The sequence below is a fragment of the Podarcis tiliguerta genome (assembly GCF_965153285.1).
Source record: "Podarcis tiliguerta genome assembly, chromosome: 3".
Classification (NCBI taxonomy): Eukaryota; Metazoa; Chordata; class Lepidosauria; order Squamata; family Lacertidae; genus Podarcis; species Podarcis tiliguerta.
Window position 1 is genome coordinate 20,764,628 of NC_139536.1, and position 20,704 is coordinate 20,785,331.

The following is a 20,704-nucleotide window of genomic DNA, read 5'->3' on the forward strand; positions in this document are numbered from 1 at the left end:
TAAAAAGCATCTTGCCAATGTCCCATTAGTGATATCTGAATTACCTGTTTGCAAATGAAAGCCCTGTCTGGAAACACCAGTGTAAGTGCTCATGCACCATCATTGACACACAAGTGCCCCCAAAATGAAATTTACTGGTCTTAACAAGGCATTCCCAAAAGGAAAACAAAAACAACAACCAAAGATAGTAACTGACCAAAGACAAGCACTAGGAAACAGGAATCTGTTCTAGTAAAGAGGGACACAGAGGGTTACGACAAATGTTACTTTAATGGCATAGCTAGCAACCAAGAGTGTTTAAAAAATCTGCCCTCCAATTTTCAGTGGGTCTGTAGTACAGAAGAAGGGGAGGTTTATCCCTTGATTCCCAGCCCCTAGCTGCAAGACTGTCAAAATTCACCCTACCCTAATAGCTAGCGTTAGGAGAAGCCGCTCCCCCCCCAATTTTAGTCAGTTTCATTGAGGAGGAAAGGGTTAAACCTCTCTTGCAGCTGCTAGCCACACTTAAAGCAACATCTGCTTTGGCCTCAAATCTTTCAAATTTCTAGCCTTAACCCAAAGAGCAAAGAACAGGACAACAGACTTACAGTCAGTGAATGGATCTCTGTCCTGAAAGGTCATAATCTACATCGGCCCATGCTGTGTAAAGCCCCGACTTTTACTGGAAGGGGTGAGGATGACACAGAAGTGTCCCTCTGCTGGGCTCCATCAGGCAGTTCGGCCACTGCGGAGGCCCCCCACTGCACCTGCCAGAAGCATGGGCAGTTGGGAAGCTACTGGCAGTGCTATTCCCATCAGGAGAAGTCCCCAAAACAGAGCAGGCAGGGCCAGCCAAAGTGGCTGGGAAGCTGCTGCCATTATCTGAGAAATGGTGCGGCTGCAATCAGTCATCAGAGCCATCCTGCATGGGCTGAGACAGCCTTGGTGCCTTCTCCTGCATTCCCCTCCTTCTGCAAGCCTACGCAGCTTGGGACCAAAGCAAATGCAGCCCACCAGCAGCCACATAACGCAGAGTGCTTAACAAACTCCCCCTCCTTCCGCCAAGTCCCTGATGGGCTGTTGGCACGCATGACTGGTGGGTTGTGTTCAGCTCGGTTGCATTACAAGTTGTGCAGTGCCCCCACCTTTGCTTTTCGCTATCACAAAAGTGGATGCTTGTTTCCAGGTGGACCTAATTTTCACATGGTGAACAATGTCTGTTCTTTATCTAAAGAATCCTTACTCTGCTCTTCAGCCATGCATGGCTCCAAGAGTGGCTTACAGATTGCTAACAAACAAGTCAGACCTGTCCATAGACGTACAAGGCAAAAATAGACGTGAAGACAAAGTGAAAATTGATTGGGAGGGTGGATGGAAGGGAGGAGGAAATAAGCAAACTCGGGTACACATTCCTAGCAACAAGTTTTTCTAATTCCCAGGTTAGACCCAAAAGTTGAAAATCTTTCAGCTGCAGGTAGAATGGTCCCGGCTTCCCTTCTCTTCCCTCCTGACTGCTGCCAGGTGGAAGTTAGGTGCTGCTTGTGCAATAGCGTAAAGTTGTTTCAAGAACAGGATTTCTCCAGTGGTGGCAGGCAAACAATTTGCATCTTGGGAAATACTAACCCAAATATTTTGCATAACTCTAAGACATTTAGAAGGCAAAAGAAGTGGATGAGATGGGATTACTTGCAGTGTATTGACACACCTCGTATTTGTGAAACTTAATACGGACGATCTGCTTTTGCTTCTGATAGTACGGACCGGGAATATGTTGCAAAATCGGGAAGCGGGTGTGTCAAATTCTTCCAGCAGTCTTAAATGAAGGGGAAACGCCTCTTGAGATTTTAACACAAGAGTCACACCCAGGAGCCCCTTTCACAACCAGCTCCATGACTAACAGAAATCCTGGTTGATTACCCAGGAAAGTAACTTTTGTAGTCCCAGCAAACCCACCATAATGAATTCTGGGATCTTGACAAACCTTCCCCAAACCTGGTTCCCTCCAGATGTTTTGGACTACAACTTCTATCAACCCCAGCAAGCATGGCCAATGGGATTTGTAGTCCAAAACACGGAATATCCCTCTTTGACACTGCAGTGGGATAGACAGGATAAACAGGCTCAGGGTAAAGCTGGACAGTGACAGTGACATGTAACTCTGGCAGTTCAAGCTCTGGCTCTTAAAGGAGCTGCAAAAGCTGAGACAAGAATGGCTTGAGTGACTGCTTCTAAGTTCTATTTGTGGGTAGATCCCTGAACATAATGCAAGAGGAGCCATGCCATTGAATTCACCATCCTATTTTCAACAAGGAGGCCAACCAGATGCCTACAGGGAACGCCCTAGCAGCTGGTGATCAATGACATCCTGCTTCCAAGCCTGGGGATTCCTTTTCGCAGTTGTGTCTAATAATAATAATAATAATAATAATAATAATAATAATTTATTTATACTCTGCCCATTCTGGATGGCTCCCAACAGAATATTAAAAACACGATAAAACATCAAACATTAAAAACTTCCCTAAACAGGGCTGCCTTCAGATCTCTTTTAAAAGTAGGATAGTTGCTTATTTCCTTGACATCTGATGCGAGGGTATTCCACAGGGCAGGTTCCACTACTGAAAAGGCCCTCTGCCTGGTTCCCTGTAACCTCACCTCTTGCAATGAGGGAACTGCCAGAAGTCCCTTGGAGCTGGACCTCAGTGTCTGGGCTGAATGATGCGGGTGGTCTATCAATAGCCATTGATAGACCTAGCTTTGTAAAGCCCCCAAGATAAGCTAGTGGCCCTCAGCACATCGTGCTGCACCATATTTTGTGTGAAGACCTACTTTCTCTTTTGCCTGCTCCGAACCTTCTGCCAGTCAGTTTCATTGAATGAACCTGGACTCTGTTCTATTTTCTACTACAATTCCCCTTAGTTTTCTTCTGAAGTATAATTTAGTTTAGCTTTTCCTCATAGGGAAGTTATATAACAGCTCCCTCACTGGCCTATGGATCTCAGAAGCTGACCTTGCTGCAACTAACTGTCTTATTCTGGCTTCAGGACGCAGATGGATCGATCCTTGTTTTACAGTATCCAGGTAAAATGCTATGGACACCATATTAAGCCTTGGCTTGACCATGGCATTTCCAACATAAATGTTATTGGCCATGCCCAACCTTGTGGGGAATTTTGAGCCTACGGACAGTGGCTGAAATATCACTGCATTGTGAAAACACTGCCGCTGTCTGGCCTGCCCCTTCACTTATGTGGCTTTTAGCTGACTGTGTCAAATATTAGAACTTAGGAGCCAACAGCAGCCATTAGGCAGAGAGAAAACCACGATGGCAACCTTATTAATGTACCATTATGAATACACAATACTGCTAAGCCACTTGACCATTTCAGCTCCACCTGTACTTCCTGGCTTAAGACAGAGAGGAAGCCATGAAAGGAGCTGCTTGCATTAGCACTGTGGCGTCTTTCCATGTGGCAGCAATATGGTGGCTGCCTCTTACATATTCCTTTCCAGTGGCGTAGCGTGGGGGGAGTAGGTGGGCCGGCCGCACCAGGCGCAACATCTGGGGGGGGGGACGCGCTCGCGCTCGCAGCTCTCTGCCCCTACCTGGCTCACTCACTCTCTCTCACTGCAGTGCTGGCTGTGCGAATCCGATCTGAGCCGCCTGGTCGCCGCCCACTGTGGAGGGGAGGGTGCCAGGCGTGCGGTGCGGTGCGGAGAGAGAACGAGGGACTATCTGGGGGAGGGACAGTGCAGCGGGGGGGGGGGTGCAAATTACTTCCCTTGCCCCGGGTTAGGGGGCACAAATTACTTGCCTTGCCCCGGGTGCTGACAACCCACGCTACGCCACTGTTCCTTTCTGCAAAGCTTAGTTTGGACTGGGGCTTCATATATGTCACACAGGCACAGAGAATCGGAACATCTGCTTCCTACTCTACCCTGTGACCAGATGGTCCTAGCCATGGTTTGTGGCACAGGAGACCGATCACAGGCATTTGGAAGTTCCAGCCAACTGCTTGATGGAGTCTTCCATAGAGACAGAGAAGGAGAAAAGAAAAGGGAAGGAAGGAGTTCTGATAAGAGTCCAATTATGGGTGTCAGATGTACAGTGAACTAAGCCTCCCCCATGTAATAACTCTGATTTTGATAAGTAGGGCTGTTAAGCATGGAAGAAGGGAATTCCTAAAAAGTTTTTTTTGTGTTGCCTTCTCTCCGTCTACATCTATATGTAGTAAAAGAGAAGAGTGATAACAAGTCGCTTTATGTAAGCAAGCTTAGAAATCACACTCAGATAAGAGCCTTTGACCTAAATCTTGTAGTGCCTAGATCTGAAATATACCCCCACAACAGTGAAATTCAGTATGAGATTTAGCAGCTTGAAGCTGCCAACTGACCCAGCCATAAAACAGTTAGATAAGGATTTAAACCACAATATGATACAATTAGACATTCACCTCCTATTTATTTTCATATATTCCAGCATTAAATGGAGTTAACAGCTTCAGGCTTTCGGCTTAAAATGGATGTGCTTGCTTGCCATAGATGTGTATGAGATGAGCTAAATTAAACATATGAATGTTTTGAATTAGACCCTTATGAATGAACAGATTAGTTCTGTGGAAATGGTAAACAGGAGAAGCTTCTACAAAGCTCTTCTAGACTTGCAAAGATAAAGGATGGTTCTTCCACACAGAATAATCAGATACAAAAAAATAGCTATTTAGAGGCAGCACACCTAAGAGTACTTTAATCAAACATTTAGGTTACCTGCCAAAAGGACCATGATCTCTTCAAAATGCAATGCGGATTAAAGTGTTATCTAACACGAGCAGAAAACTAACCTTGGAGTGGAAGTTTGAAATGTGTTCATCATAATTTTCATGTCTTTGGATAGAGAAACCAGCTTTTTCAGCTAGATTGCAAAAGTGGTTCAGAGTATTCCCTCTGATTGGAGCAAATATCATCGCTTTCCCCTAGAACATTAAGAAGAACATTTATACATTTTTATTTAAAATTGTAAATAAATCACCTTTGGCATAAACGTGATCAAAAATTCAAGGAGCTCATTAAAGCAGTCATTGTTCTGTTGGGAAAGTATTCACAGTTGGAAAGTAAATGGTTCAGAATATGCAGCTGCTTGACTAAAGAGACTCAAATAATATTTACCCCTAAATGTGATAAAACTTATTTCACCTTGTCCATACATGTTAGAAAGTTTGCTACGTGTCTTAAATACAGTGGTACCTCGGGTTACATACGTTTCAGGTTACATATGCTTCAGGTTACAGACTCCGTTAACCCAGAAATAGTACCTCGGGTTAAGAACTTTGCTTCAGGATGAGAACAGAAATTGTGTGGCGGTGACGCAGCAGCAGCGGGAGGCCCCATTAGCTAAAGTGGTGCTTCAGGTTAAGAACAGTTTCAGGTTAAGAACAGACCTCCAGAACGAATTAAGTACTTAACCTGAGGTACCACTGCACAACAAAAGCATCGTTACTACACAAATTGCAAAGAAATTTCATTCACAATTAGGATGGATATACACAATGGGTTGTATCCCAAAGTTATGAGAGTGGAAGATTTATCAGTGGCATCTACTGATACTCTTTGTCGATTGCTCCACTATTGTCAGGACCAAAATGAAGGGAAATAGTTGTGCGACTCAGCCCCAAAGCTGCCATAGTTTATGGGCCGCCAATTCATATAACAGCTGGAAGGTGAAACTGTTTTCATTAAGATCATCTAGAGCAAAGGCAATTGCAACCAATGCAAACAAGACCCAGAACCATATACTTGGAACCTCTCAGGAAAGGTGGGTTAGAAATGTTTAAAATATATACCGTATTTTTCGTCCCATAGGACGCTCCGTCCCATAGGACGCACCTACTTTTTGGGAGGGGAAATAAAGGAAATTTCCCCCCCTTTATTTCCCCCCCAAAACCAGGACGGGGAACAGTGGGATGGCGGCACTGTGCCTCCCCGCTGTCCCCCAAGCTTGTGGGAATGGCCGATGTCTGCCCAGCGCGAGGGGCGTTCTGCTTCAGGGTGCCTCACGTGCCGGATGGCAGGCTGTGGACAGCTGCGCGAAGCTCCGCGCTGCAGGCTGTCGCCTGCAAGCCTTGCGCGCCCGGGGGGAATTCCCCCCCCCCCGGTGCACAAGGCTTGCGGACACCTGCGTGAAGCACAGGGCATCCTCCAAAGGGCGCCCCGTGCTCCGCGGTGCAGGCTGCCGCCCGCAAGCCTTGCGCTCCCGGGGGGAGATCCCCCGGGTGCGCAAGGCTTGCCGACACCTGCGCGAAGCACGGGGCGTCCTCCGGAGGGCGCCCCGTGCTCCGCACTGCAGGCTGCTACCTGCAAGCCTTGCACACCCGGGGAATTCCCCCCGGGTGCGCAAGGCTTGCGGATAGCTTCCTGGAGCCTGGAGAGCGAGAGGTGTCGGTGCGCACCGACGCCTCTCGCTCTCCAGGCTTCAGCGAAAGCCTGCATTCGCCCCATAGGACGCACACACATTTCCCCTTCATTTTGGGAGGGGAAAAAGTGCGTCCTATAGGGTGAAAAATATGGTATATAAAATCTGTATATACATTACCATAACCCTTTCCTAATTGCTGGGTTCTCATTGCTATTGTTGCTGGCACTGAAAAAGCAACTGGCTCCCTGATACTGCCACTTTTCCAAGAGAGTTCAGTGGAACTTGGATAATCTGTTAGAGATATCTCAAAAGGAAAGTAAGTATCCCTAGCCTCTGGGCTTTCACTGTACGAATGGATGCTGTGACCCAAATACCATCAGCAGGCTCTCCCTGACGGGGCTACAGACACTAGACCGGTCCACTTAGGGGAAAAGGCAGCATTAAAATGAAGCAACGCAAAGGAGAGGGAGAGAAAGGAACTCATTTCCGGAAAGTACAAGCATTAATTATCTAGGAGGGAAATGGTGAGAAACTGATTTGTACATAAACAACGATGCTGGAAAACTCAAAATATTTGAAGAGACCCAGAGGCAATTGTGTAGCATGAATTAAGCATGACCCTACAATGCAATGTAACTAATGCATTTTGGCTACATTCTCAAATACATGGAGGAACAAGTTGTGAAGTACAGAGGTCAATATTTCATTCAAGCTAGAATTTGAAAGTGGAAAAAACCCTCTCACTCTGCCATCCAATCCCTCTTTGGTCTGACATCATCTTTGCACCAATAGCATAATGAACTGTTTGGCAAAGGGTCATCCCAATCTCACATGCTAGACAGGAACCTAACATTGGGATCGCATGTATTCTGAGGGCACAGAAGAAAGGATCAAGATTCAGTGTTCAGATAGACGAGGCAGACATACTGTTCAAGTTTACCAATGGGTCTGGGCAGGGCTTTTTTCCAGCCAGAACTCAGTTCTGGCACTTCTCAGATGGGTGCCATTGCCATTCTAAGAGAACAAGGGAGGTGTTCATGGTGAATTCCAGCACCTCTTTTTTTTAGAAAAATAGCACTGGGTCCGGGTATCAAACTGTTCAATATAGGGTGTGTTGAAACTAAGGTCAAACAATCTACAATACAAAAATATACTTCTGCCAAAGAACCCTGGAAATTGTAGTATGATGATCTCTAAGAAAAGAGATTAAGGCTGGATCCTACCCCTATGCCTGGAGTGCTCTGGCCCATGGGGTCACAAAGAGTCGGACACGACTAAACGACTAAACAACATCAACAACACAAGCCCCACTGAATTAAATGGGTCTTACCCCTGAGAAGATTTTCACAGGACTGAGCTATAATGAAGCAGGCATTATACTCAAGGTACACGACACACGCAGAATTTCTGCATTCAAATGGGAAAGCAAAAGAAATGTTTGTGGGGAGCAATGGAGCCCCTGTTTTCGCAACGACTTGCTTTATCAAGGTGAATGTGCTTCCCTTTGTCCCTGCTCTCCCTGGGAAAGCAATGCAAAAGGGCTTGGGCTTTTGGGCTCCTTCAGGTGAGTTGGTGCCATGCTCAACCTGGCTCATGAAGGCCAAGTACGAGAAGGTGAGAGGGCTTCTGGCTCCACATTTCAATGCCCCACTCCTCCCCCCCTTGAAAAGCTGCTGGTGGTGGGGTTACTTGCACTGGCGTGCTTTCAGACTGCTAGGTTGGCATAAGCTGGGACAGAGCAACGGGAGCTCGCCCTGTTTTGCGGATTCGGACTGTTGACTTTCCAATTGGCAAGCCCAAGAGGCTCAGTGGTTTTGACCACAGCGCCACCCTAGTCGCCTCTTACTGGACTTAACCGTCCAGGGTGGGGTTAACTTAACATGTGGCTGTTCAGCCCTACCTCCAAGAAACAATTCTTGACCATGTTAAGCTGTTTATTTATTCTGGCAAGTATTTAGTGATTGGGTTTAAGGAGGACACTCTGTTAAGATTGGATTGCTTTTAAGGTATTTAAATGTTTTATTTGCTCAAGTGTTTCATATGCTGCCTTTAAATATTGTTAGCAGCCCTAACCTTTGAGGATAAAAATTTTAAAAATCAAATTATCTATCTAGCATGATATAAAGAGATAAATTTATTTTTTGGTCTAAAAAATGTATTAGTTTTATGTATGTGCACATGTCAGGAATTTTAAGTTTATATAATGAGCAGCAGCTAAACCATCATATAACATATATTCCCCATCCAGTCCCAATATATATACTTGTTGTCACGCACTGTTGTATTTACTATGTCCTACCATTTATAATATGTAAATGTATAGCTTACTAACAGAGAGAGAGAAAGAAAGAAAAAGAAAGAAAGAAAGAAAGAAAGAAAGAAAGAAAGAAAGAAAGAAAGACAAAAGAAGCAGAGTTTTAGGCTATGGATCAGTCTAAGGATTTTATTCACTTAATATAAGCAGCAATGAAAGACATAAAAATGGTACTTTGCAATAAATAAATACACAATGACAAAGGTTACCATTGAAGGGATTACAAATGACAGAAGCCAACATAAAAACTTTCAATATCGGAATTTTACTTTAATATGAAGACATTGTTATCAAAGGAAAATACTCAAGAAACGCTTTGATAAAAATAATCTCACACTATCTTTGAAGCGGTTTCATTTATTTTACTACCCACTGTGTTCCTTATCAGAAGGCCAAGTATAAGAAGTTTCCTAGTTTATGATTAGGAAGGAATCTGATAGATTAGAAGACTCAATTGAAGTTGGACATAATAAGTATTAAAGTATTACATGACATTAATCCTGCCATTCCATTACTCTCTCAATCATTGTGCACAGACTAATTATTCTGAAGCCCGTGTTCAGGAGAAAATAGAAACATACTTACACTGGGTTGGAGTAATCTCTTTATTGCATCCACAAGGCTAGCTCTGTACTGGTCCAGAAACAGGCTGACATTGAGAAGAGAACAGAATCCAGATTAAAAAGGGGTTTCAGTTCTAATGATACTAATGCAGATAAGTACAAGGCTAATTACATATGTTTACACATTGCTGTGAAGGAGAAATTGAGGTCTAAATTCCTTCCAGTTCATGCACTTTTTAAACAAGAAAACAAACAAACTCTTAATTCTTGTAACCATTTTTTTGTCCAAAGCTCAAGGCAGAAAGGTCAGCCGGAAATGTTTTGCTATGCAACAAGAATAAATGGTCAGTGATTAGAGTTTTTTATTTTATTTTAAGCAGATGGCATATTAGAAATCAGAATCAATACAATAAAATAAGGCAAGAGTAGCATTTCACATTTCACAGGGCAAACGAACAGCAGAACAAAGCCCTCCTGCTCCCCCGCTTTTAAAAATAGAGTTTTAGTGGACTGTTTTTTAAAAAAATCTGTGCCAACTTAAAGTCCCAAAAAAGACTCCCTGTGTGATTTGGGGGGGGGGGGTAGGTGACATATTTAAAATCAGCAATATACCAGGAGAGAGCAACTTGATAAAAACAAACTCAGCAAAATGCATTACAATACTTAAGCTCTACAGGAGAAATCCCTCACCACACAATTGGCCTCTCATTACAATTTTAGCCAGTTTAGCTAGGGAGTTTATTTATTCATTAAGGCATGTTCGTACTACAAGCCATCGCCACGGAAAAGGCTCCATTCCTTGTAGCCACCATAGAATCATTGCAGCCATCAGATTTGGTATTTGTGGGGCTAGGCTGGTCTGGATGAGTCATACAATCATAGAATTGTAGAGCTGGAAAGGGACCCTGAGGGTCATCTAGCCCAACCCCTTGCAATGCAGGAATCCTGTCCACAGCCGTCCCTGGGTGGGCTCAAACCACCAACCTTCTGGTTAACAGCCAGACGCACTGATCCATTGTGCCACAGGAGTACTATTTTAATCTCATTTTTGAAATAGAATTCCACTATGTTCTACCTGAGGAAAAAAATAATATCAAACAGGAGCACATCAACCTTCTTTCCGATATTATCAACTTGCTTCAGACTTGTTGTGGTGGGTCTTTTGGATAAAGGTAAAGGGACCCCTGACCATTAGGTCCAGTCGTGACCGACTCTGGGGTTGCGGCGCTCATCTCACTTTATTGGCCGAGGGAGCCGGGTCATGTGGCCAGCATGACGAAGCCGCTTCTGGTGAACCAGAGCAGCATATGGAAACGCTGTTTACCTTCCCGCTGGAGTGGTACCTATTTATCTACTTGCACTTTGATGTGCTTTCGAACTGCTAGGTTGGCAGGAGCAGGGACAGAACAACGGGAGCTCACTCCATCGCAGGGATCTGAATCACCAACCTTCTGATCAGCAAGTCCTAGGCTCTGTGGTTTAACCCACAGCGCCACCCGTGTCCCTGTCTTTTGGATAAGGCAGAGCATTAAGCAGCACTATTAGTTCCTTAGCCGAAATGAATTGTTGCCAACCAGGATGCCAATTATTAACACTGGGCTTTGAGATACAGGTATCAGACATACCGGGAGAGGGCTGAACCCGCTAGCAACGTGGTCAATGAACAGGGGCCTGAGATGAATTCTGAGTGTCAGAAGCAAGAATTTAGTGTGTGCCTGATACAGCAACACACATGGGTACTTCACTGATCCATGCTGGTCCAAATGGCAGACAGAAGACTGGTAAAACAGTATAATCTCAAACAGCAACTGCTTCACTGCACATTACTTGCCACTTGGTTAATTGTAGCTGTAGGCAAGTTACCATTTCCTCAACCCCTTGATTACCTAACGCATGAAAATACTGTCTTCTCCTACTCACCTGTTCTGAAATGCCCCCAGTTTTAAAAACCGGAATAGAGGCAGTATGCCTCTGAACTACCATAAGAATATAAGAAAAGCCCTACTTCTTCAGGCCAAAGGCTCATTTTGTCCAGCATTCTGTCTGCCCCCAGTGGCCAGCCAGAGATCCAGAGGAAGCCTGCAAACAGGACCTGGGTGCAACGCCACACTGCCTTCCTTTGATTGACAGCAACTGGTATTCAGAGACATATTGCCTTTGATAGTGGAGGTAGAACACAGCCATCGTGGCTAATACCAGGTGATTAGGAACAAAAGTGGGAGAGGATTGTTGCACCTATGTAGACTTCTGGGATTCCCAGAGGGATCTGGTGGGCCACAGCTTGAAACAAGATGCTAGGCTAAGTAGTCTTTTGGTCTGATCCCTATCCTATGAAATCACTGACCCTGTGATATGACTAATAATTTGTCACATCTATGGAACAAGACAAACCAAGATGTCCATGCTGGTTCCTTGTTTGCAGACATCCATTTTACTCTGGCTTATAAATGAATGAATGGTAAAGTCTTTTCTGTTGTAGAACCTTTATGTTCGTCACCACTGTAATGTGATGAATGCTCTGTTACTCCATGCGCACTCATGCTACAGGAGAGCCACTAGAGGTACGTCCACCAGTTTTGCTTTCACAAGACATATGTTAGCTTCAAAAATGGGGAACATATCATAACTTTAAATGCCCTGGGCTCAGCTTATTTCTTCCCAGCAAGAATATTCATTCTCAGAAGGCATCAGGACTAAATGCTGTTATTCTTGATGGTGAAAGAGCTTCGCCAGCTGAATAAGAAGGTTGGGGAATGTCAAAAAGCTACGCCAGTGGCTGTACAGAATCTGTGAAAGTTGACATACCCCACACACCCCGGCCCCCAAGCACAAAAGATGCAAGGGATGTGTTGAGGTTGCTGCATGCAGGTATATGAAATGGCATCTGGAGGATATGTGTCAGTTGACCCTTTAAACTGCAGAGGACGACATTACAGAAAAGGCAGCAAGAACACATGCCATTCTCTGTTGAATCCTACATATTTTGTACTATTGTCTGCAAAATGCTGCACGCATCTCTGGAGCATGGATACATGTTTATATTTTATAAGCTATCATGTCAAATCTTTTTATTTTGCATGTAATGTGACAGCCAAGTATCACAGTTTATGGCTGGTGGTTCAGACATGATTTCCAGTTGTTCACTCTTCATTGTCATTTACAGTTTTGCACAGCTTCAGTAAACAGCAAAGCTGTCATGCACTGAAACACATTTATTGTGGGTTGGGGGAGAGCGCTTACTTCCAGACCATCAGTTTTTCATAAAAACTGAAAACGAGCGGGGGGAAACTAGATCTAAATAAACAATGTTATTACTCCAAAACGCAACAAGCTGCCGCCTACATTCTTAGCGCAGTCTTATCAATATATAGACAATATGCAGTTGGTGCCAATTTCAGGGAGAACTTTGAAAGGAATTCAGAAATGGAATTTATGTGTGCAAATTCTGTAGCTGCCCCTGTCTGGAAATGGATGGACTGGTGCCTGAAATAAATATACCTGCCATCCACACAAAGCGACAAAGATACATTCTTCAATAAAATGACGTTGATTCCCCCCATTCCAAATTTATCCTTGCCACCCAGGTGGTTTTTTTTCTTTTTAAAGCAAGATGTCATTGTCTTAAATTTTCTAATAACTTTGAAGCACAGCTTTCAAAGCTGTTGTCGCCCAGCCCTATTATATTCCATCCTAAGAAACCTAAACTCCTCAGTCGCACGTGGTACAACAATGGAGGCAGATGCAATCCCATTCTTAGATGTCAGCATCTTGGGTGCTATATGGAAGCTGTGTTTTTAATGCAGTGCCACAGATAGCTGTATATAAGCATGAAATATTTTAATAATAAGCAAAAAAGCAATAATGATGGTGAGTGCCAGCTCCTATGGGACAGGTGCATGGGATTTAAATAATGCTAGTTCCTGACAGTGGCAGAACTGCATGGTATAGTTCTGATGCAAAAAGGGCCACTAGACTCTTGAGAGTCCCATGGGCTGCAAGAAGATCAAACCTCTCCATTCTTAAGGAAATGAGCCCTGAGTGCTCACTGGAAGGACAGATCCTGAAGCTGAGGCTCCAATACTTTGTCCACCTCATGAGAAGAGAAGACTCCCTGGAAAAGACCCTGATGTTGGGAAAGATGGAGGGCACAAGGAGAAGGGGACGACAGAGGATGAGATGGTTGGACAGTGTTCTCGAAGCCACAAACATGAGTCTGACCAAACTGTGGGAGGCAGTGGAAGACAGGAGTGCCTGGCGTGCTCTGGTCCATGGGGTCGCAAAGAGTCGGACACGACTAAACGACTAAACAACAACAACAACATGAGAACTCTGCTTGCCTACACACAGCATCTGGTGAGCCTCTGTGGCCAACAGTAACCAGAGATGCTAGTGTAATTCAAGCAGTAGTGGCTGGTGAGGAATGGCTCCATCACCACGTACTGCACCACACCAAGTTCCCCCAAGCCCCACCCCTCTTGGCAAGTGATAGAAACCCACTGTGCTGGGAAGCTGGGAGAGCCCCACCTACACTGCCTGAGACTGAAGGCAGGACTGGGTGACCTTTGGCCCTCCAGGTGTTGCTGAACTATAGCTCCCTTTATCCTTGGTCATCATCATCATCATCATAAACTTTATCGCACTAGCCAAAGGCCAAGGCATCATTCATAAAGGGAACAAAAAGAAAAGCAACAATAACCATAAAAAACATAAAAACACCAGGCACTGCAGATACAAGAAACCACGGTCACGTCTCCTAAAAATTATTTGTTGCATATGATAGAATAGCAATGGCTTCTCAGGTAGGATGTCCCAGCTTAAATGTCCAAATCACCTTTGCAGTTGACAGCTATTTTATCTAGCTCTTTTCTCCTGATCTTCTTAGCCGCCAACGCATATAGTGCTACTTTATAAGTTACGAAGTCATCAGTATCACTCAGCGGCCATTTCACCATTTCCACCCTGTTCCACCCTGTGTTCCATTTGTGAGCAGAGGTTTTATAAATCAGTCTCTTGGTTCTATATATGGTGGGCATCCTTATCCTTGGTCATTGGCCACGCTTGCTGGGAAATGGACTCTGGCAACACGGGACCCTGGCATAAGGGTAACATGTTAGGTTTGCCATTGACGCTTGTGGCTACCATATGATAAATGAATTGTGTTACCATGACTCATTTACTTCTCATTGCCATCCCTTATCTAACTGTTGGAGGAACCAGATGCCTCCTTGGTGTTTGCTCTCTCTGTAACTGGACATGCGAACTTGCCCTGAAAGTTAGTATTCCTTTCACTCTGTGTTTTCACTGACACATCCAGTGTGAAAGAAGCGCACAATACTTGCACACTAGTGATCTAGCTTATCCAAGGTGACTGGTGGGTATCTTCTGATTTTTCTGTTTTCTGTTATTTTGATTCTGTTATAGTATGCTGTTCAGGGCCTTGGGGCCAAAAAATCGGTATGGAAATAAACCATAACCCAACATTGACTTTAATGCTGCCTCATATTTCCCTTAAATTCCTGTACAAGCACTGCTTCACAATTATTTTTAATTGTGTCCACACACACACAATTCCAGCAGCTAACCACTATTGAGCTTGCCTCTGATTTCTTTTATAACCTAAAGGATATGTAATAATACACTATTCATATATTCTCAATCCTTGAATACAATGTGTTCAAATGACTGAATGAAAATATATGGATGATTTAAGAGTTTAAACATAGCACTACTCTTCATAATCATGTATATTTTTAGCTGAAACTCAGTATGAGTTTGAAACATGTTTATGAATGGAGCTTGTTTTCTTGTAAATGGAACCAAGTAGTGCTGATGTTTAGTTATTCAGAGAATTATACAATGCCACCTTTACTATAAATAGTGCAATGTGAATTTGTCATTCTACTTAACATTTGAACACAGGTTTCTGCTTTGTTATAATTACAGATCTTAATGACTGACAATGATCTGGGTAATATTATTACACCCATATTGCTAACTCATTGTATTTATTTTGTTTTTATCCCACTTACTGAACATCTTATAATATTACAAATATTTAGAGTGAAAATATCATTCAAGTGATTCTTTATTTGGAAAGAAAGTAAGCATGGATATGAAGCAGACTAAATATTAACACAACTCAGCAGCCCAAATAGTTCATCACACTGTAAATGAAGATGAAGAAAAAAGGAAAGGAAAAAGTGTTATTTTATGCTTATTAAACAAACATGGAGGTACACTTGCATTTTACCGCGGGCCAACAAAATAACCAGTGTTTTTTAAGAAATCTGTGTTCCACATCTCACATTCATTTGGCTGTTAGTGAAAATGTTTTATAAATTTGCTTGCTGCTTATATATGGTTCAGTGTAAATAGAGCCAACGCGATATGTGTTTTCTATGTCTGGCGAGTGAATGTGTATTTAATCTATTAAGCACAACCCTTTGTTTTCTAATGAGACAACAATAAATCTACCCGTATGGCCAGCAATTTACCCACAGGATGAGAGGAATAAACTGGGGGAGAGTAGTAAGAGTTAAATCTTGCTCACTCTGCTATTCTCCATAGTACAAATAGGATAACACGGTGTGAGAATTAGGAATATAAGAGATGGCATGGCCAGGTTGTTTTGATATTTGTGTGAAGAACAAATTTAACTCTAAATCTCTTGGCAAGACCTTGCTTCACCCACATAATCTGGAGAACATCCATATGCGAGCCTTGTCTAAGCCTCCGAGAAGACTGCTGCCCTCCTGCTCATGTCCGCCAGCACTCTGATCTGACTTTCATACTTAATCTGATCTAATCCTGTCCAGCATTAACTTCATCTGTGCAATGAAACCTAGAGTATCCATTCTAATATTTGGTGAGGAAGGCATTTACTAAATTACTTGCTGAAATCATATGGTGTTGTTTAGCTCCTTATTTTAATCAGATGATGCATCTCTGAGGCACATTACCAGTGATTAGTTAGAAACCCATGTCTGTCCTTTTTGGGAACAAAGAACTTTTCTGAAATGCAACGCGACGGGAAGAGAAACCTTATTTCATTCACTGGGAAGTCATAAAAGAAGAAAAGAAAGGACAAAGAAATACTTAGGAAGCATTAGAAAGAAACATAAATATTTCATTCAGAGAAGTATTGACAAATATTTAAAAGCATGTGTCTAGCTTATGAGTTAGTTCCACATATTAGGACACAATGGGAAGGTAACCTTTAGTTTAATCATTTCGATTCAGACGTCACTTAGACTGAACTATCTTGTGGAACAATAATTATTTTTTTTATAAAGGTCTGCATAATGATTATGTACGTATGTTTTATTTTGCATACTTTCTGCATCCTACTGAAGACAATAGCTGAACTCTCACTGATTGCTACAGATCTAAATCATGCTCTCCTATGATAACATACAGCTAAGAAAAGCTGTATACATGAAGTTATATTTATGTAAAATATATATCTTTAAAATACACTTTATAACCTTATGGGAACCATTGTGTCAGTTTATATAACTGGGTGCGTCAGCAGAATTTTTAAAATGTAATTTATATTCAGCTAAATCTACCTAGATGCTTGAATATATACAGTAAAACATTATTCTGTAACTTGTCAGTCAATCAAAGATGTGTGTGTTTTTCTCAGATTTCTTTTTATTGCAATTAATGTACTATTAATTCAAACATCTCAATGTCACTTAGATGATGCATGTTATTACTTTTGTTTGGCAGATTTGAGAAACGGGGGGAAATATCCCCCAAAGATTTACTGGGGAGCACAGACTATATATCCTCTTATATCAATAGTCAGATCTTTCCTAAGAAGTAAGCTAATTGAGCTGTTTGTGTTGATAAACTCCCTTTTCTCCAGACTGTTCCTCACTGAGCCATAATTATTTGCAATTTGCCTAAGTCGTCCATTTACTGATACGTCAAGCATGAAACAGAGGCAATTCCAGAAAATGGAAATGCTTCTCAAAATCAATCTTTGGGAAATAATGTGGTAGAAGTTACTGTGTGATAGAAGACTACCTTATAACTGTCACATGGAGATGAATATTAATTTGTTGAGGTTAAGGTGGCTTTGTGCTTCATTTGTTGACTTTGCTTAGCCATCAGCAAGCAGCACAGCACAATTACTCCAGCAAAGCTTCCCCCCACCTAACATGAGTTTTATGATTTTTTATGTACTTACCAGTCAGCACACATAACAATGTCAAAATGTCCTTCCAGTTGAGAGACATCTGTCTCATTATCCCATCGTAGAATGCTAGAGAGAGAAAGAAGATTTTTAAAATTAGACTTACATGTTTTCATCTTTTTGCATTTCCTCCCCTTTAAAAAAGAAAAGCATTTACACTTTTTGGCAAAGGACGTGAATAGTCGTTCTGTTAAAAGTACATGCAGATAAATTATAAAAAGTGCAGCTAAAAAGACTACACTAGGCATCTCCTTTATGGTTTACATCTCGAAGCAAGACAGTTACATCTTTATATAGTCAAAGGTTCTGCATTATAAACTGAGAACTAAAACGTAAAATAGGCTTATAGGTTTCGGCCCTTTACTCCTGTAGATTAATTGAAAAAGAATATAGGGGAATCAAGTGTGGCTTATTCAACGGAAACACACTTTTGCAAACTGAAAAGGCATTGCGTGCTCTGCTCTCTGTTGCATCCGACAGGCAAGTCAGTTGAGTTTCTCACACATGAAGCAACTATATCCTTGTGCTTGTGGGGAGGAGGGAAAGGGTGAAAGAATGCTCAGGCTTCACTTCTGTGCCAACTATTTTGCTAGTGACAATCTTTACAATACATAGTTACAGTCAACTTTTGCTCTATGATATTATTTAATTCCAAGATCTGTGCTATTAGCTGCTCTATTATGTTATTTAATTCTAATATCTGTAATACTGTATTAGCAAATAAAACATTTTTAGTATTTGGTTTCCAAATAAAGAAGCTTTATAACCAGAAGTTGTTGTTGTTGCTGCTGCTGCTGCTGCTGGTGCTGTTGTTGTTGTTGTTGTGTGTGTGTGTGTGTGTGTGTGTAATATCGAAGAAAGTGCTGTCTTTCTACCAGTGCGGTCCAAAATGCCTATTCAGAAGTAAGCCCAAATACGTTCAAGTGGGAGTTTCTCTGCATTAAGTATGCTTGTGATTGCAGCATAATTTTCTTCTTCTTATACAACTGCTTGCCTCGTTATCAAAGTAGATAACTTATTTTCTACTTGCAGACATAGAGATGCATAAACAGAAGGCAGGGATGGGTTTGTCAGTTTGTACATGGTTATCGCTGTTCTCTGAACGTTCGTTTTCCATTGGCAACAAGCTGCTCCTGGTTAAAAGTAATCTCCCAAAGTCACACAGGGTGATTTATGTCTATGATTTACTTATAATATCCTCCTGGTGGTGGAATGGGTCTTATCATTTGGCAACGTGTGCAATAGACATGGAAGACAAAAAGGGTATCATGTATAGCCCTTGAAAACAGCAGAACCATACATATTGCATGCACACACACATTGCACACACACACACACATATATACAAGTAATTCTGTAAAGGTGTAGAATGTAAATAATAATAATAATAAAAGAAAGAAAGAAAGAAAGATATCTAATAAAGCAAAAGTCAATTCCGCAATTCACCTTTTCTGGAATGTATTGTGCCAATCGCAGGGTGAAAAACAGTAGGTTAATTTAATCACCTCTTCCCCCACCCCCAGCCCAAACACACACACACACACACACACACACACACACACTTTCACTCCCATTTAAACTCTAAATGGGGTGCAAATTTTAGAAATCTAGGTGGCTTTGCAAACTGGCACTTTCAGTGCTCAGCATGTATCCACTAGTGGAAAGTGACAAAGGAGAGTTCTCACTCTCAGCTGCCGGCTGCCTGCTGGCTACTGGCGGCTTTTTCAACCCTGTTTCCGTGGAAACTTAGGTTACAACAGTGAAAATTAGGTAAAGGTAAGTTGGTGGGGTTGTTAGCTCTCATTTGATGATTTTTTTTTCTTTTTTAAGAATCCTGAAACAGCCATGGCAGTTGGCAGTTGAGCTTCAAAGACCATCCCTAGTTCTTCATTCCACTGAAAGAAATCCAATGGAGACAAATAAGGACTTTAAGAACCATTTCTTAATGTGACAGGACTTGTGTTTATTATTGTTATTGTTCTTCTTATTATTAAACTCCTGATTATTTGCTGCTGCAAACAAACAAACAAATATATTTATTTGTTTAATCAAATTTATACCCCACCCTCCCTCTCAAAGGGGTCCAGGACAGCAAACGTATTGGTCATGAAAATACAATGAAAATTAAAAGGGAAAATATATTTTGAACATTTTAAAACTGTTAAAAACGACGAAACACAATTGTGTGTCTGAACAGGCCCTCTGAAACAGAAACATTTTAGTCAGATATCTTAAAGAATACACTAATGGCGCCTGCCTAATGTCAATATATTGACACTCAAGATTGCTCAGTGAGGAATCAAACCTATAGGAGGGGCTCCTGTTCCCAGAACAGTTGGTGTAACTTCCCATGCTTGGCTTAGCTGGGGCCTTGCTGGGTGAGCCCAGCCCAGCAGATCGTAGGCCAGTGTAGGCTCCAAAAAGGGGGGCATTCAAGGGGAGGGAACTAAGGCTGGATCCGAAACCTATTCGGTTCAGCCACGTGAACTGAGAACAGGGCCGGCCCATCCATGAGGCAGACAGAGGCAGCTGAATCAGGCGGCAGAATCCAAGGGGCGTCTCTGTGGGTGTGCCCTGTTACTCTCCAACATTATCAGCTTTCTCCAGAGTGCTTACACATGTTTTTGGCTAATCAAACTGCAGCATATTGTTTAATTTAAAATAATTTGAACACCACTCATCATTTTAGTGACACCAAAGCGGTTTCCCAAATTCAGACAAAATGTGGCAGAATCAAAACACATTAAAACATTAAGCCACTGTAATTGTTAGGTGGCATTGTAGCTGGTTGACTGACCGAACCCAAAGAGTGCTCATTAATGGTTCCTTGTCATCCTGGAAAAAAGTGACAGATGGGGTGCAACAGGGATCTGTCATGGGCCTGTAGTTGTTCAACGCCTTTAAAATGGCTTGGACAAAGGAATTGAGGGGATCCTCATCAAATTTGCAGATGACACCAAACTGAGAGGGGTGGCTTATGCTGCAGAAGATAGAATTGGGATTCAAGATGACCTTAGTTTAGAGAACTGGGCCTAAACTACCAACATGAATTTCAATAGGGACAAATGTAAGGTTCTATACTTACGTAGGACAGCTGCATAAATGGGGGACACCTGGCTTCCCAGTAGCACATGTGAAAAGGATCTAGGGGTCTTAGTAGACCACAAGCTTAACACGAGTCCACCGTGTGATGAAGCAGCAGCAAAATAAAAGCTAATGCTATTCTTGGCTGCATC

At 42.5% G+C, this 20,704-nt stretch overlaps 1 protein-coding gene across 2 annotated transcripts in view; it reads right to left on the reverse strand.

Moving 5' to 3' along the window:
- The window catches only part of CAMKMT (calmodulin-lysine N-methyltransferase), a 231,463-nt gene that overhangs the window by 5,555 nt on the left and 205,204 nt on the right, over window positions 1-20,704 (reverse strand). For both annotated transcript variants that reach the window (XM_083433145.1, XM_083433146.1), the window contains 3 exons: window positions 17,463-17,537; window positions 9,291-9,354; window positions 4,821-4,952 (listed from right to left, as the gene is read on the reverse strand). In XM_083433145.1, the coding sequence (XP_083289271.1) occupies window positions 4,821-4,952; window positions 9,291-9,354; window positions 17,463-17,537 (271 nt within the window). The remainder of the gene's footprint in view (window positions 1-4,820; window positions 4,953-9,290; window positions 9,355-17,462; window positions 17,538-20,704) is intronic.